The sequence below is a fragment of the Tenebrio molitor genome, chromosome 7, assembly GCF_963966145.1.
Source record: "Tenebrio molitor chromosome 7, icTenMoli1.1, whole genome shotgun sequence".
NCBI lineage: Eukaryota > Metazoa > Arthropoda > Insecta > Coleoptera > Tenebrionidae > Tenebrio > Tenebrio molitor.
In genome coordinates, this window is record NC_091052.1 from 3,745,752 (window position 1) to 3,764,617 (window position 18,866).

Genomic DNA, 18,866 nt, shown 5'->3' on the forward strand with positions numbered 1-18,866 from the left:
CTGAAAATTCGGTCGTTTCCTATCTTTGAGAACAGTAATAAACTCTCCAAATAATCTTTACTTTAAAAATTAAAGGTTTTGGGTACGGGGACAATATATTGCCTAGTTCCGGCTCTGAACATCCTAGACCTTTCCAGACACAAAAACGAACAATAACACGCCGGTCCATGTGGAATATTTAAGCAAGACCTGCGACGTTCATTTAACTTAATTCGCTTAGTTCTTCGTTAATTAACGAAAGATGAGTTTCAGTGTGATCACTGCAAACTGTTATTAGGTTTGAAGAAACTCGGTGTGATTTTTTCCGAAGTTAGATATAAGACATGGCGGGAGAGGATTAGATAGATATTAAAAACGAGATTAAACCGCTTTCTCCAATAATTGCTTTTTGTCTCAATTTTGTACACGCTCCCCCGGTGATTAATTTTCTTTTCATAGCGCGGTTATGTTCAAACAATATGGAACAATTAATTTTTTTGGGCTGTATAACGATATTGTTGTCGTGATAAATTACTCCGGGACAATAAGAATTTAACTGAAGACTCGACAGCAAAGCAAAAAAAATGTAATTAAATACCTACAAAATGACTGTCATATCGTGTTCATTCTAATCTGCCATTTCATTATGTGGAAGAAGCCGCAGCGCAATTTTCTGTTTTTATGGTTAAGACGGATTAACTTTTTGTCATAGCAAAATTACTGTATTTGTAGTTGTTTCACTGTCATCAGGATAATTAGGTATGATGAGTTTTGGTGCGAAAGTAATTTTGTAATAAATTTTCATTTGTTGTTTTAGCAGTGAAAATAACATTTGTCCCCGCACACAAACCTCGTTTACCTCAGGGAATCAAAGTAATGGATATGCTTTGAAGCAAGGAACCTGCAAAATAAATATAAATTTTTTACGAAGCGGAGAAAATGAAATCGGTTGCGACGATCGAACACATCGAAATTGTAAAAGCGAATTATTGAAGATTGCGCGTCTGCAGAAATTAAACCTTTGAATTTCAGGTACTGAACTATTAGCATAACGGTAGTAAAACTCCTTCCTTCCATAGAGGAAGAATTGGCCCGCTGAGATTCTATTTCGGCTTTATTAATGTGTCCTGTTCCGATTCTCGCTAGATCCTAACATACATTTTCCTCCCGCAAGTCTGAAACTAATCCATAAATTTTCAGGAAATGACAAAACATGACTAAACTTCGGTATTGATAGTGTTGGTTTTGGCAGTCAGCAGTTTAATTATTCAAGAGAAGCTATAAATGACATAACACATTGTTTGTCTACTTAATTGTGTGGTTACAAGTTTCAATGATACATTGACTGAAAATAACGAAACTGAAATCTCCACTTTTATATTTTTGTAGAAACGCAAATTTCAGCGAAAACATTCTCCGAGTGGCTCGTTCCAAAGCAAGATAATGAGATTGAGCAATGACAATATTCATGTGAGAGCTTTTGGGTTACTATTGAAATTGTGTTCGTATTGTTTCTGTAATCATCTCGTTCGAAATTCAGTAGCAGTAGGGTTGAGTCCTTGAAATTTCGTTTGACAGAGAGTGAGAGTACAGTCGAATAAATGTTATTTTAGCTTCGCCAAAATGAATCCTGGTAACTGAAGACATTCTGGAGATTTCCTTGTGATTTCGAGGAATGTCGGGTTTAAATTTACCACAAGATAACATTAATTAGTTTAGTTTGTCCGTCGTTCCAAGTCAAAGTCTTGGAAAATCTAAGATTCTTCAAACAACTTTCTCAAATGTCACTCTCCCAAATTTGCGATATAACCTCACATTCTTATTTTTATTTAATTCGATCACTTTAAGAAGACAACTGTTACGTTCGTTTTCATATAAACTTCACATCCAACATTCCGTCGCTTGTTAGTGGCACGTATCATTTTTTGTTATCTTTGGACTTTCTATAACTTCAAAATGATATTTTCTGGGAATGTGAAATGAGATAAAGGACAGGTCGTTGATGGAATTTTGTTCGGTGCCGTAGACGCTGCTAAATGTACATAAGGACGTCGTTCGTGATGTGGAATTTGATAATCGGGGGTATTATAAAGCAAACTTTATCCTAATTTTTTTCAAACAACTCTTCAACTCCAACATTGTTTGCTGAAAATGATTAATTAATTATTTTCCAGCCAACACGATCTCGTACAATCCAAGATTGTAATAATTAACTGCATTGTTAAGAAAAGTTCTTTTGGCAGCTTTGAAGAGACTCCGTTGATTTGTTTTTGAACTTTCACTGCAGGAAAAGTGGTACACGTACAGTTGGCCTTTGGAGGAACATATCATGAATAACTAAATTAAGGAGACCGCTCGACAAAAGTGCGCCGAGTACAGTTTCAAAAGAACAGTTCTAGGACGCAGATAATTAAAGATGATAATAATAATTTCGGCGGTAAAGTTTTGGGATGAGACGAAAACTTTTAACATGGGGCGCAAGTTAATCTCGTGACGACAGTCCTCCTGTACTCCACCCTGGTAATTACTCGTGTGCTGAATAAGCATTTATGTTCCATCAAGCAAGACCGAAATTTACTGACACTAGCATATGTCAAGCGCCATCCATGCTAACAATGTTGTGAATAATTAAAATTCAATCCCCAACACTATTAAACTTCGTAATTTGTTTCAAGTTTGGGTTGTTAGTTGAGCACGAGGGAAAAGATAAAACTTGGTTCGATATAAATTATTTATTGATTATAGGAAAATCACATGTTCGTTTTTGCGGCATAAATAGCTCAGTTTAATGTACAACGCCGTCCTTGTCATTAATCTCGGCACGTTTATACTGACAAATCCCACGAGATGGATGGATTTGTTCGAAATAATTACAACGAATTTGTTCGCTACCAACAGTTTTGTAAAAGGTTACTAGTCTACTTACAAAATGAAACTGTATTATATGCTACAGTTGACAAAAATAAAATCTAATAAGACTTTCTGCCGTGGTCCTTGTTTTAGGAGTAGATGATGTCGTAGAAAGAACTCGGGAAGTGGTCGGCGATGAAGGCTTGAATTTTTTCTCGGCGGGTCACAGGGGTGTATCTTGCAAGCGGGAACGTGCGAATAATAGAATCGTTCAAGGCACGAAGTACAGGAGATAAATCGGCATCCTGTAAATTAAATACACCAATAAAAACTGTAAAAATAACGTTTAAAACAATGCACAAATGCTTCATCAATCATAATATATCACGAAGCTTCAGCCGCAAGCGCGCTTTTTTATTTACACCACCACCGCATCGTCTAAAAAAATAAAATAGCAATATCCTGTTTTTTCCGGAGTGTATATTTTAAAGAGATGAGTCCTTTTTTTAGTTCCGCTGGGACGTCTATGCCGTTTAAAATTTTACATAAATCCATTAGAACGGAGAAGTCTGGCGAACTTCATGACTCCCGGAGGTTTGCAAATTGTCGACGTTGTTGTGCATGTGAACAGGTGCACGGACGCTTATTATTCCAGAAATGTCTGACAGGTCTGGAAATAATGGTTTTATCCGGAGATATTTTTCTTTTCTCTACGTCTTCATCTCAAGATTGTCGTTTCTAATACACCAAACATTGACGAATGTTGTTGTGGATCGGAAGTTTTATTGCTAGGATGAAGACAGTTTAGCCGGAATTATTTTTGGATCTGCCGGAAAACAAGAAAAATGGAAATTTTTACCGACGTCGTTAAAGAAATGCGATTCGTCGCCTACCTGCCAAAATTTTTTTATGGTGAATATTGATTAGCCAGTGTTTAATTTAGTGTCGTGAAAACACGCTCCAGGAAAGCTGTGAGGTATAATGATTTTACCCCCCACGCGTACATTCAAGATTATTGGAAGTTTGTGCAGTTTAAAATTAATTTGAATTTCGACGGGTTATGGAAAATTCGAGGCATTTTAACTGTGAACAAAAATGTTTCACATCATCTTTAATTAGCTCTTTTCAAACGAGGATTAACAGGATAAACTCGGGGTGCGAATTTTGTTGAAAATATTATCTGAAATTCGTGTTTCATAAAGTTAACTTTCGGTCGAAAAGAGGTGAGTTATTTAGCGAGTTCGGGCTGAAAGCCCTGAAAATCCTACTGTTATACAGTTATGGATTTATGTGTCTATCGTTTTTTCTTTCCCCGGGAATCTCAGATTTACTCCAGTTAGAAATACCTATATACGAGATTGAACGAAATTAAAACGACCTTTGAAGTTAGTTACGCAGTATCGTGTTACTTTAAGTTTCAGCATTATTGCGGGAACGTGGAGGTAAAGTTAAACGAAGTTTCATGTCTTCCTAGTATCGCTCATTTCTAGAATATCATCTTCGACATTGCAAATTAATTGTGTACAACTCCTGCTGAGTACATATCATATCTCATATATCTTACATGCACATACGTACGAGCGGGGAACTACACAACTGCCCGAGGACAACAAGTTTCTTATATTCTGTTTGTATTTTTTGTTTTTTCATTAACGATGTTATATTCGCAAAATACAGGATATATTATCATACAAACTTTAACCGGTGGTAGATTCCGAGCCCTAGACACTCTTACAAAAATATCTAGGTTCTAACGTTAAAATTGTTGAAGATATTATGACATTCATGACATCTATTTAAATTTTACCTCGTAGTAGGCGTTGAAGTGTCGATTGTGAACGCACCACTCGTGTAAAACGTAGCTGATCCGTGATCCGTAACCTGTATAGTGCGTTCAAAATCGACTCTTCAACGCCTACTATGAGGTGAAATGTAAAAAAAACACCCGATATTAACGGGGCTAAAATTTACAAAAAACATTAAAAAAACATACACTGTTTTGTTTCGTATATTTTATTTTGGCTTGATCCAAAATAAGTGCCGTCAAATTGACTGACGTTTTCAAAATTTCTCTTCGTTTTTTCACAATTTCATTTAACCAAACGAATGAAATTTATGTCAAAATTTACGAAACTGCAACGCTAACCATGTTTATGTTTTTTTAAATCTAAACAAAAATCCACGTTAACTTTGGAAATGTATTGTGGGTTGCCTTTTCAATCGCGTCGGGCTCATTATCACTCGTGAAATACCCTGTATAATTTTTCTAATGAAAGCGGAAGAATGCTGTGTGTCTGTAATAGTTTTTTCAAAATAATACTAGAATATGTAAAGTAAATAAAATGTTTTATTACTGCCGAGGGATGGACAAATGGTCCAGGCGTGAAGTGCCGCGGTCAGCTAAAGAGCGAGGCAGGAATGAAACATTTCGCCGAGGTATGCATACTATTTTACTTATAACAATTAATTATCTTTTGTACAAAAATTATGAAACAATAATATTTTTGCGAAAATCTGTTTATGGATATGGCAATAATATTGTATTTAATAGTAATTTGTCATGTTCTTCAGTCCGTGCGAGTTGAAATTATGTATGTTTAAAATGATACGGAGCTGGATGCATATCGCCAAATATAAGAGAAGAAAATAAAATGAATATTAAAAAAACACGAATTTAGACGTTTTCTTTCAACCTACAAAGACAATTTTCTACCCGAGTAGAAAATAACAGCGAGTAATAACTTTCTTTCAAACTTCTTAAATGCCAGCAATAAAGTCGTTACATGTATTGTTGGAAATAAAAATTTATCCTTACCTATCTAAATACGTATCTACACTGTGATGTTTTCATGATGCGATAAAAACTGTATAACAATAAAGTTTAATTAAACATTGGTTTATGTAATGTCTAATAAAATAAACAAATTACAAGCGATGGATCTGATTTTTATTTGCCTTTGTCCGTTCCAATTTGTACTATATTGTATTATTGTACTATTAACGAATAGTTGACTTTTGTTACGTATTTTGCCCACGAAAACAGTTTTGACCAGGTTCTTCACAATACACTGAGGTGAGTTATTGTCAAAAAAAATGCATAATGCCTAAAAAGTTTTTTTCAAACACCTTTACTGATCAGAAACATTAATTTTCGAACAACGTGTAGGTATAAATCAATCTTGTCCAATAGCGTAAAATGCCCTTTACTTCATTTTAAAAATTATTATTAGAGTCTCGTTTAAAATCAATCTGAATTTCCGAACAGAGACCAATTAAATCTCACTTTTTAGAAATTGCCCGTTCACAAATGTTTCAATTTTATTGTGTTATCCACGTTGCTTATTACGTAATCTGTGAACGTAACGTGCATTTTGTGTTGACAAGAAAACAAATAAATCTAAGAAATGCCTTCAAAACACGTAGTAAATTACCCGGATCAATAGAAAATCAAATCAAAAACACTGGAAATAAATCAGGGAGAATTGACGTTTATACCGTCCTTAAATTGTGAGCGCTGCAGAAATTCTTCACTGCATTTTATGTTTCGCTTGAAAATGTGTCGTGTACGTCGGTTTTAAAATCATGCGTTGGCACTTTGCTTCCGTTACATTTACGTTATTAGTTCCGGTCTGAATGGCACCATTTTTAAGATTTCCCAAAACTGTAGCAAAAAGATGAAATTGTCGTTTGCAATTAACGTAAATGAATTAGCACCCCGTGATGCCAATATTTATTACGGAGGTCGCGCCATAATGCCAGGAGTAGTAATTAAAAGTAATGATTGCAGAGCCGGTTGTCGGTCAAATTAATTATGAGTAATAGACTTTCGATAAATTAGAGATCCTTTGTGGTGTACGAGGGCGGTAATAAATGAATTGTTTTTGATGCGTCAAATGTCAACAGTCATCTACGAGAAGCTTTTAACCGCGCGCTTTAATCATCTAATGCGGCACAGCGGATCACGAATTCTTCTTCCATTACATAATTTCGTCGCTCCTGTCAATATCGCCTGATTTGAATATCGAGGTCGTACAAACCTGGCATTTTGTGTATTTCGCTTCCAAGCTCCTGACCGCAGTCTCGAAGTAATCCTTTCCGTATTCGATCTTCTGCTCCTGACACAGCTGCGCCCACATATCTCTAGCTTGCTCCAGAATAACTTGATCGGACAACCACGAATTGCCAGCGGTGAATTCTCCAGGTGCCACCACGACCACATCCACGCCGCGGCTCCTCAACTCCTTCCGCAAGCATTCAGCCTGGGCTTCGATGGCCGCCAGCAGACCGCAATGGATACCCCTGACGGGGGAGGCGACTTTGCACAGGCCGGACGACATCATGATGATGCGGCCGCGGGCTCGGCGAATTAGAGGCAGCATCACCTGGGTCACTCTGGTGGGGCCGAGAAGGTTGATCTCTGTCGCTTTTTTGATGACCTGGAACGACGCGAATAAACATAAAAGATGGCGCATAAAAGCGTGTTTCGACAATTTTTTAAGGGAGATTGAGACGACATAAAACGGGTTATGCGGTCGTTTATTCGATGCCAGGTGAGATGAGTTTAAGCTCTGGAGATTTCTGACGTAATGGAATTCGCGAACCGGAATATTCAATTATCGAAACAACAAACAATTACTCAGGGGCTGAGGAGAAGAAGGGTGGGTTAGGGGGAGTACCTCGGCGAAACATGAATTCACCTGTGAGGACGATTTAATAAATAAGCGTCGCTTTGCTCCAACACTTGTTCCGACTTGGGTCGAAGATTTTATATTAATTTTAAAACTTTTAAGGACATCAGTGTTAAGCTATCGAGAAATGTGCTTCGACAAGCGTTATAAAATCGTAAAGTTCGATTAAATGTCACCGGAGGTATAAGTATAGGTAATATATTAATAAAATTTAGATTTTCAGTTTCGTAAAAATTACATCACCTGTGGTGGGACAGTTCAAAGGAGAATAAGGTCTTTTATGGGTTTTTTCACATCATGATCTCATAAAAGTAGTGGCCGCAGATAATTCCACTTTTGTCTGACATTTACGTCTTCTATAATTAATACTGAGATTATTTAAATGTCAGGCTTTATTAAATTCACCAAACATTTCGACCAAAATTTCCAGAGTTGTAGGAGTTACGTAAACTTGATAACAATTAATATCCGTTCCGTCATTAATTATTTCAGTAATGGTTTTCGAATACATTTGATACGAAAGCTGCGCCATAACAACAAAATCTATTCCGGAATTTAATGTTACGCCACTTTCTCGTTTTGAGAAGAAGATACACAAAGCAAAACCCCGCAGAAAGCTCTGTGTCTTTTTATGATCATCCACCGCACATTGTCTTTTGTGGCTTTTATACGCCTCGATATAAAATAAAGACGACAACATTTAAGGGACTTATGACGAGAGCATCGTTATTGAATCGAAATAGATAAGCACGGTCCGGTTTTTGCATGGAGTGAGCTTTGAGACTGTTACGTATCCAAGCTCAAATGGTACAGGAAGAAATACGGATCGCGTTCCCGATCCTAAAGCGTGATCCTGCCAAATCTTTTTCAGATCATTTGCATGAACGCACAAAGGAATCTGGATATAGATAGACATACGTAAGAAGGTTAAAAAGCACATGTGAAACTTTTTCCAGAAACATACGAGATGTATTGCGGAATGAGTGGAATGTTTGTTTAGATTTTTATGTCAATTTATTTTAATTCAGTCCATTTGAAATTTATTATGTTAATTCGTGGGGTTTATTTAAGTAGAAAATAAATAGCCCCACTAATTTAACTGTTTATTTAAAAATGACGAGCGGTGAAAAGCTGCTAGAATTATAAACAGACGTTGAATGATTCTATTATTAAATTCACGCCAAATGGAACTTGTAAAAATATCAATGAGATTTTCGAGAAAATGGAGACTGGCAACAAATGTTAATAAAACTGTAATTATTTTATTTTTTCGTTTCCTTCCCTCTCGCTACATTGCTTTCGAATTTTACATCCCACTGATCACGTAATTACATTATAAGAAAATTCATCTTTGGAGTGTATTAAATTAGCTGTTAGGGCGCCCGTTGAAAGGACACTTAAGAAACTTGCCTAATGGATTGTTTGTAATGAAAATTATTCCAGTTTTCATTAGTTTAATTACACATATCAAAAACAGACGTGTCTCCCTGTCAGAACGCGTTCCAACTCAACCCGTATCACATCTATAATCAAAATTATCCAGAAACGTGTTGTTCTCCTTCGAAAACAACGGATTTTCCTCATTGAATAATCTTCGCTCTATTCGAAAACTTTCAGGAAGAACAACGGAAAATTTATGACACTTCGTGCACAGAATTGAACACACTGGTAAACAGAATGGGAAATATTGAATAAAAATACTCCCGAAGAAAAGATTCGTGAAACTTTAATACAGTAAAACTCTGTTATTTTCAGATAGAGGCGGCATCTGCAAACGTTAAATTTCTAGTGAGTTGACCGAGTGAAGCGAAGCGAGTTATTAAGCGAAGTTTCTAATAATAATTAATAAAATAACTTCGTTCGTTCGGAAACTTTATATACCTAGTAGAACTCTGTCTAAAAGATTCGATTCTAACTAATTGCATTTTTGCCCACACGAGTCGTTTCAGTCTGTTCGGTTTGGTAAAAATCCTGAATTTTTATTCCACGAATTACCTTGACATCATTCTCCTTTCAAAGATAAGGTTTCCGATAATGGAAAACGTGTCCTGCAGTCTATAAACGCGCCATCGCAGCACAGTTTTTAGCGCAGATTCTAATATTAAACTAATTTTTACGTTGCCAAGAATTTTATTATTGGATAAAATCGCTCTAAAAGCTCCCCAAAATGATGTATCAATGTGCGTAAACATGCGACAGTTAATCATTGTGCAATGCCAGTTTGGCGTCTCTGCAAGTATATTTATAAAATATGCAATACTTTGTTTTTGTTTGACGCAACACTACATAGTTGATTTGTATTTTAACGAAATAGAAATTTTTTTCGGCATTTGCGTTTTCGTGAAAATCCCAGAAATTGATCAATAATAAATAAAACAACTTTTTTCTCAGGATTACATCCGCTGAAAGGAGCGTTCGAGCTTAATTTATAATTTACTTCCTTAACTTGACGTTAATGTAAATATGTGCGTAAAAAAACATTATTCCGAGGCCTGTCTGTATCGTTCTGATGGAAACTTCATATCAACATATCGAAAAAATACAAGAAAAAATTCAATCGTGTTTATTCTTGTAAAAAGGTCGTTTTCAAAAACAAACATTGATCCTCACAAATTACGTTGGACAACGATATTTTACTGAAAACGTGATCGTTGTTTTAATTATTATTATTGATATCGCAGTTCACTGTTTTTTTTTTTTTTTGTAAAAAACACTCAATTTTTTTTTTCTATAATTGATTCAAAAAATTGAAATTCACGCATAGTTATCCGTGCATGAAGTGGGTCATTTTTTTACGTGTATTTTTTTTTGCATTGTTAGTAAGATCGAAACCATAGAAACCATACAAAACAGTGTGTGAAATGCGATTTCACGCACACGACTATTTCTGTGTTTCACTTCACGCACTGTTTTTTATTAGTTACCTAGCAACACTGCATTGAAACTTCAGAGTTCCTTCAAAAATTTGAATTTTTAATTTCAATTTTTTGAATCAATTATAGAAAAAATATTGTTTATATTTCATGCGTGAAGATGTTTTTGTGCATTCAAAGGCTTATACTGCCTCGACCTTCGTCTCGGCGTAAAAGACCTTTTCATGCACAAAAAACACTCTCTTCACGCACTTAATATAAAAATAACTATTAATTTGACCTTTTTCAAAATTATTTTTTGAAATTTCATTATCAATGTTTTTAGTAGAAAATATAACATGCGCTCTCAGGAATAATTTTTAAAAATCTCAATTAAACAATTATTAGGTAATTTACTTTTATGACTCCATTAAATTTGTTGATGTTAGATGAAAAATTATTTAGTTATTATTTTATGTCAAATAAAATTAGAGCGCGTCGTAAAGTAAATTTTTTGACAGTGAAAATATATGTATCTATAATATCCTCTACCTTCCACACGAAATTCCTCGTTTTATGTCAGCTTAGAATATTTTATTTTGATTTATATGACAGCGTTTGATTTTTCCTGAAGGGATTTTTTTTTATTTTTCTCTTTACACACAATATTTCACCTGGGGAGGTATCCATTCGATTTCGCCGAGAGCTACCCACGAAGAAGCATGGATGACAGCCCAAAGTCCCGGTGCTCCGTCGGGAAGGTGCTCGACGGCGTAGAGAGACGCGGCTAGAATTTGTGTTTCGGAAGAGACATCTAACTGCAGCACGTGCACTCGGCCGGAACACTCTTCTTTCAGTTCTTCAGCGATGGGATTGTCTGCAGCGTTCTGGAATCCTGCGAAGACGGTGAATCCTTGTTCGTCCAAGTGGCGGGCGAGGGCGTTACCGATGCGGGAGTCGCAGCCGGTTATCAGGACAGCTTTTCCTGCTGCGGTCACCTGAAATCAAGCGGGAAAATTCGAAAATCGATCGATCCTAGGCGAATTCGCCAATAACAGCGTTCAACATCGAATGGACGATTTCACAGGTGCCGTGTGAGAAATTAAGATTACGCCTCGATGATTCCATTGATAAAGAGAAAAGCTGACACGTTATGTACGTGACTTATGTACGAATCTAGGTAAACTTCCTTTTTCATGTAAGCAGAAATTTAAAATGTAAAGTGGCTATGCGCCAATCATAAAAATTTTAAAGCTAAACATACATATCAAATTTGTTCGGTTATAAAGTTTTCATTAGCATTTATCGCAGTGGTAAGTATTAAAATATAACTTGAATTAATTTGAATTCGTTGGAGTTTCTTGTGTTGTATCGAATTGGATTTTGTGTTGCTTCCAACGTTTTCGATTCTTCGGCGTGGGCTCCGTTCGAAATGAAAATAAGGTCAAATAATGTGCACGTATTTTCTCATAAATATACACCACCCACATGTTTCGGGCGTCTCAAAACAAAAATTTCCTCTTTTAAATAAGAGCAATTTTACCCGTTTCTGTCGAATTAAATTTAAATATTTAAATTGGAAATTAAGCGGAAAAATATTTGCACCTCGGAAACATTTATTTGTGAAGGTTTTCGTAGACGCCGCAAACTTGTTCTTCTGCAGGAGGGTTCGATCCTGCTGTCGTTGCCAATATTTATTTATAATAAACGAAGAGCAATAGCGTACGGGTGAAAAAGTACACACATCTTTAAAATGACATATGGCTATAAATAAAACATTTTATGGGACTCCGGTGGATGGCATCCGTTCCGCCCGTATCATTTTTGAAGCCATAATGAAATTCTCTTTCACGAGAACAACCTAGTTTACCAATCTCAAGTATTGCGTAAAAATAAATCAAAACGAGGAGAGTGCATTTTGTGATTGTTTACTAAAAATTTTGTCCAAAAACGATTTGCAATAACAATTTGTTCTTTAACAAGGATCTTGTTACAGGTAAAGGTCAGAGAGTGGGCGCTTTATTAAAATTAACGAACATGAACCTTATAATGACGGTTTTAGAATTTTGCAAGTGAACATTAGGGTTGTGAAAATTGGCCAATTTGATGTTTCCACGGCTAAGAAAGCTCTATAAATACAGCAAAATCACCAAAGTTCGTGTCTAGGTAAAGCGAAACACACAAAAATCAATAATAATCGAGGTGCCAAAGTCAATATTTGTTTTGCTTTTTGATATGTCTTTGAAGTTGGCAGCCGGTGCGTTCTTCGGCGTCTTTGATTTTAAATTCTGCAAACAAATTACGCAACTGGCGGTCCTCCAGTTCGCCGTTCCTTTTGGGGGTCTTTTACTCTTTCCGGGAGCGAAAACTGATCTGTGTAATTTTATTACCTTCAGGTTGTGGTAGAAGAGCACGGCCGCAATGGTGGTGATGGCGAAGAATATGAAAAGCGTGAGGGTGGAGACTTGAGATATGTGCAGGGCGTTGAGCACCGTGCTGAGGATGATGGCCCCGGCGTGGCAGAAGATCACCGGCAGCAAACACCTGTCCAGCACGTCCCATGGTACTTCTTGTTGGGAGACGCTGATCGGCTTCAGACCGACGGCGGATTGCCTCCTCTGTATGTTCGCCGCCTTGACCAGGCCCACGTTGGGAAGGGCCTTAAGAGAGGGCCGCCGTTTGAAGGGGCCGCTCATGTTTCAGGAAAGCTCTAACATCGACTGAAAGGAGTCCCGGGAATATGTGCCAAAATTCTATTTCGCGATCGTTTCTATTTTAATACGCGCCAGCTTCAGTGCACCAACTTTTATGAAAATATCTGTGTCTCATGTCCTCGCTCGCACAATCGAGGCGAATTTTTCACGGTGCAATCCACATCGAAATTGAAAGTGCAATGCTGAGGTGGCGCTAGGAACTTCTTTGTTGCAAGCCAAGCTAAATTTAGTTGGTCTAGGTTGGGAGGTGCGTTACGCAACCGTTGCAGTACCTAAGCACGCAGCAAATTGACCGTAACTATATCTCTTATAAAAATTGTTTTCTTAATGATCTTGTTAGGAGTTGTGTAAAAGGTTGTTATCTTAAACACGGTGGTAAAGACAGACGTAAAATTAGACATATCCTTGGAACTAATCATTGCAGCTTTTTCTTCAGAAACATGTGAGAACAAAAGACCTGAATATTTTTGTTGATAAACAGATGCGATTGAAACGATGGAACCAATGGTTCAAGTGTTGGCTCCACGATAAATCTATTTTTGAAAATTAACCTGAAAAATAAGTTGCGTCAATTACGTAGGCGGACACATAATTTTGTTACAATATTTTTTAGAATTAAGAAAAAAATAACACAGCTGCATGACCCCGGCGTTTGACCCCGAATTAGCTACCCCGCTTTTTTTTCTGTATGTGTCGTTCTGCTTCATTTACACCACGTTGAGAGTGTAAAGGAACCGAACTTTATTTTATGCTAGTTGGTAGATTATGAATTATTGTCCAGATGTTGCGGACTTTGGTGCATTCTTAGGATTAGGTAACTGCAGCTGTCTTAATTAGTTTTTTTGCATGAGATCGACCCCAACGAAGGGTCTCAAGTTTTGTAATGGCCCGCCTATAAAGGGGGAGATTTTTGTGTATGAAAAACAGTTCAGAATTAAAGTTTGTTAAGGAAACAAGTCTTTGATTGCATTTTCTCCGATACGCCTTACACTTTATTTGAAGTTTGAGTTTCACTGGATCCTGACAGAGAAGTGAAGAGCTCAATATTAATTTATCAGAAGTGGGATAAACTATTTTTCTTTAATAATTTATCAGAAGTGGGATGTTACCTGTGATACGTCCGCGAATTAAGTGTAGTACGGAAACAAGCTAAAGTGAATTACTGAAGTTTCGATTGTGGGTTTCGCGATTTCTCCGGGACTCTGAAGTGTATTGCGGGAAGTGAGTACGGGTACGTGGGTAATATCGTATCGTCGTATTCTGAGGGTGAAGCCTAGTAACGGGATGTCTAGGTCGGGTTCACCAAGTGCCGGTGAGTACACTGAAGAGGAGGTCGAAAACGCCAGATTATTGTTGGAACTGAAGAAGAAGCAGGCGGAGGACAACACGGAGAGAATGCAATCTTCGGCGCATGCAACAGAACAACAGTTGATGTCTGTGGATGCGGTGGTGGAGCTAATTAGGAGATTGGTTCCATCAGGGGCGTCACCTGCAGGGTATGCAAGTGATACGATGACGACGGGTGAACCGACACCTGGAAATTTTTGTGTAATGCCAGATCTGACGCAAGGGTTGAAGGCGTTCAGTGGCAGAGGAGGGTATTTCGAAGCAAGGAACTGGCTTCGGGATATAAAGGCGATGGGTAGAAGACAATTTTGGAACGAAAATATTATTTTGGAGATGGCGCGACAACATCTCCAAGGCAGCGCTCTAAATTGGTATCGTTACCATCAAGAGGAAATTCGAACTTGGAGTGAGTTCGAAGAGAAATTTCGGGAAAAGTATGAAGATACGCGAACATTGACGGAACGAGTTCATGAGATGGAAGCTCGTGTACAAGGGAAAGATGAAAGTGCGGAGGACTATTTCTATACGAAAATGCGATTGTGTCGGGAGTTAAAATTGGAGTTCCAGGAAAGTAAAAAGCTAGTGTTGATGGGACTTAAGTCACGAGAAGCGGCTAGGACAATTTTGCTTGCGCGACACTATGACGAGACAAGTCTATTAAAGGACATTTTAGACAGTGAACAATTCTATAAGGGACAGTTATCGGGTTTACGCGAGAATCGGACGGAGTGTTTGGCTGAAAAAGGTAAAGACGTACTTTGCTTTAAGTGCCAGAAAAGGGGGCACATTTCGAGAAACTGTACGGCAAAAATCGGCGAAACGTCAGGCTCGACAGGAGAAGTACCGGTTTCCTTCAGCAACAAACAGTCTGCACCGACAGCGACGTCACAAGTGATGTGCTTTAAGTGCAATGAGATGGGACACTATGCGAACCATTGCGAGAAGAGAGAAAGAACAATAGAAAATACGGCAAGACAAAATGTAAACGTGGCAACGGAAAACAACATTCTGTTCAATGATTCAAATCTCAAGTTTTTCAAAGATGCGAAGATCAATGGAAAACAACTGAAAAGTTATGTAGACTTGGGAAGTCAGGTGTGTGCTCTGCGTGATGATTTTATTGCTCAGTTGCGTTTGAATTGTAACTGGGCAAATACCAAACAAATCATGGGATATGGTGGTGCAATCACTGCAACCTTGGGAGACGCAGATGTGGATTTGGAAATAGATGGTGTTGTTGCCAAGGTGAAGCTGCAGATAGTACCCAAGGAAAGCCAGGAAGTGCCCTTGTTGGTGGGACATCCGTTTACCGAGCAAGGACATATCCAAGTAATCAAAACCGCGAATGAGCTTCTGATTCGTGAAGTACCTGTGACAGAAAATATATCGACTTCAGAAGTGGCTCTCTGGGCGAGAGATATGTCGGTGATACCGAATAACTTCTTGGGACACGTCGTCGTAAAAACTGATGTGCGCGAACGTGAACTCTGCGTCGAAGGTGGTTTACGCGAAATCGGGGGTGTTGTTCCGCGACGTGTGGTAACCACGGACAAGGAGGGTGAAGCAGATTTGCCCGTATTAAGTATTTGTGGTAGGGACGCTACCGTCATAAAGAACGATAATAAGACAACAGGTGAACCGTATCGCGAAGATGTTTGCCGAGTTGAATTAAAAGACAATGTGATTGAGATATCTGAAGTCAGGACCGAACCAAGTGATGACGAATTTCTCGAGCTACAAGAATTGGGGTGTATCAACGTCTTCGAGATGGATCTCCATCTGACAGATAACCAGCCAGTTTTCAGCGAACGCGAGGAGGTACAGGAACCGACGAAACCGGATATCAACAAGGAAATGGACTCACCGTTTGCAAGTGTTGTGCGAAAGAAAAGTGACGAATTTCAGGTGTGTGCGGATTACAGTGATTTCAGCAGGAAAAGTGATAATCAGCTGGATCGGTTGCGAGTGTTGTGCGACGCCGGTGTCAATTTGGCGTTTCAGAAACACAACTCTGGACACTACCTCATAAGTGGAGCTGTCACCGTGTTGCTGCTGGCAGTAATTTGGGTGATGGTACTGTTCTTACTGCTCTGTGTGAAGAGCGAGACCTGCATTTTTCGCTGTGGGTCAATAATTGTTACATGGCTCAAAGGGTGGAAGAAGCGTCTGTTGTACGCAAACATGGAGAAACGGAAAGATTGTCTCCCTCACCGCGATATTGACAGTTTCGAAAGTCGTAAGTTAGTACCAAAGTATCTAGGGCCAGGCCCATACGAAATTGTGAAGTTCATTGGTAATGATAGATATATGATACAAGACATTGAAGGTGAACAACAAAGTAACCGTCTTTGCAAAGGCATTATAGCAGTAGATAGGTTAAAATTGTTACCTGTTAAAAAAAGGGTTAATATTTGTAGACGTACTTTGTAGTTGCGAATTTTGTAGTAGGTGTTTAGGTTACAATAGAAATGTACGGTAGGTTAGTTTTATGTTTTGATTAATGACCATCTGGAGAACGTCCTCGAGGACGAGGACTATGTCAGGAAAGGCCGAATTGTTACAATATTTTTTAGAATTAAGAAAAAAATAACACAGCTGCATGACCCCGGCGTTTGACCCCGAATTAGCTACCCCGCTTTTTTTTCTGTATGTGTCGTTCTGCTTCATTTACACCACGTTGAGAGTGTAAAGGAACCGAACTTTATTTTATGCTAGTTGGTAGATTATGAATTATTGTCCAGATGTTGCGGACTTTGGTGCATTCTTAGGATTAGGTAACTGCAGCTGTCTTAATTAGTTTTTTTGCATGAGATCGACCCCAACGAAGGGTCTCAAGTTTTGTAATGGCCCGCCTATAAAGGGGGAGATTTTTGTGTATGAAAAACAGTTCAGAATTAAAGTTTGTTAAGGAAACAAGTCTTTGATTGCATTTTCTCCGATACGCCTTACACTTTATTTGAAGTTTGAGTTTCACTGGATCCTGACAGAGAAGTGAAGAGCTCAATATTAATTTATCAGAAGTGGGATAAACTATTTTTCTTTAATAATTTTGACATAATTTCGTTTCGAATTATATCTCGCTGACTTTTCTGTATTCGTAATTCTCAATAATGAGGTAAAACTTTTATGACGGCTGAAGTTGTACATTTTTTAAATGATGCCATCCAAGCAGATGTTTTTGATGAAATAATACCGTCACAGATTCTAAATTTAAAGGCATATAAATTTCGTAAAATGTTTACGACAGAAAACACTCATTCATTTAAAAGTTTGATTTCAAAAATTCAGTTCCACGCTTTGATGCCGAATAGTTTCGTTGTATAAATATGTGATTTAATTTAAAAAGTTGAGAAGTTTTAATAATCTCCAATGACAACATTAAAGTGAAAACTGATTAAAACTTGTAAGATTTTAACATTCAAATAATTCATTTATCAAGGGTAATATTCCAACATCTTACGAGTATTGTAAACACCGTTCACGTTGTTTGGCATAATGGGAGGCCATGATTTATTTTTTTAACGTTGGATACACTGTTTTATTTCCGCCACTAAAGTGCCTGACATGCGGACCTATCAAAATGAACATCACCTGAATTTCCCACGATGTCTGAGAATCCTGCTATTGCAATCTAGTAAAACTGTCAACAATGCACTAGACATTGATGCTATTTATAACCTTAAACTTAGAAAAACATAACCTAATTCCTAATTCAACAGACAGCTTTAGTAATACAAATTTGACAGGCAATGGAAATAATCTCATTTCTTTTGTTTCTCACAGCCGCTCTTGATCCAACATTTTTTTAAACATACGGTATATACCTAAGGTGTTTTTTTGATTATTGTTGTTAATAATTTGATGCTGTTGGTTACGAAAACTTTGTTGTCTAAGTAATAACTATTCAAGTTGGTTCTTTTTCAAAATCATTGTTAGAAGATAGTGAAGACAACAAACAAAATACAAAGTGTCAATAAAAGAACGTATTATCAAGAGTCCTGTGGAATTCGAATATATTTGATTTTTGCCGTTGTGTAGCATATTGTGGTACCGATTAGAGAAACAGAGGTTATGTAAGTCCTTTAATCTTTAAATATTCTTCCCTTTAAGGGAATGAGTAGGATAATTGAGGAAGACGCATGATTATCGCAGGAAAGCGAATAATTATGGGAGGAGGAAAAGGCATGATTGTTGACTAGTTAGAAGCTGATTGGCTGCCATTCAAAAACTGCTTAAATATTATTGGTTCGCGTCAGTTACCTGACAGGTGTGGCAATAATAATCAGATTAATAACGCAAAGTTTGATTTAATGATAATTAGCATCGATATTTGTGAGATGTTTGAATTTTGCGAGAAAATCTTTAATTGAGCGACCTAGACGCGTAACTAGATTTGTGTTTCGGCACAAATCTAGTTCGATTTATTTCAAGAACCC

General features: G+C 37.5%; 1 protein-coding gene across 1 annotated transcript; it reads right to left on the reverse strand.

Annotated features, from left to right (window-relative positions):
• Positions 1 to 2,696: 2,696 nt before the first annotated feature.
• LOC138135255 (D-beta-hydroxybutyrate dehydrogenase, mitochondrial) lies at positions 2,697 to 13,173 on the reverse strand. Its single transcript, XM_069053954.1, has 4 exons — positions 12,760 to 13,173; positions 11,044 to 11,367; positions 6,867 to 7,265; positions 2,697 to 3,134 (listed from the first exon to the last, which is right to left on the reverse strand). Exons 1-4 carry the CDS (start codon positions 13,063 to 13,065, stop codon positions 2,979 to 2,981), a joined length of 1,185 nt encoding a protein of 394 aa, XP_068910055.1. The 5' UTR covers positions 13,066 to 13,173; the 3' UTR covers positions 2,697 to 2,978.
• Between the last annotated feature and the right edge of the window lie 5,693 nt (positions 13,174 to 18,866).

Coding starts and splice junctions, on each gene's coding strand:
- LOC138135255 (XM_069053954.1), bottom strand. CDS start 13,065: ATGAGCGGCCCCTTCAAACGGCGGCCCTCTCTTAAGGCCCTTCCCAAC. Junction 11,368..12,759: donor TCTTCTACCACAACCTGAAG/GTAATAAAATTA, acceptor GCTTGATTTCAG/GTGACCGCAGCAGGAAAAGC. Junction 7,266..11,043: donor TCGAATGGATACCTCCCCAG/GTGAAATATTGT, acceptor GCGTCGTTCCAG/GTCATCAAAAAAGCGACAGA.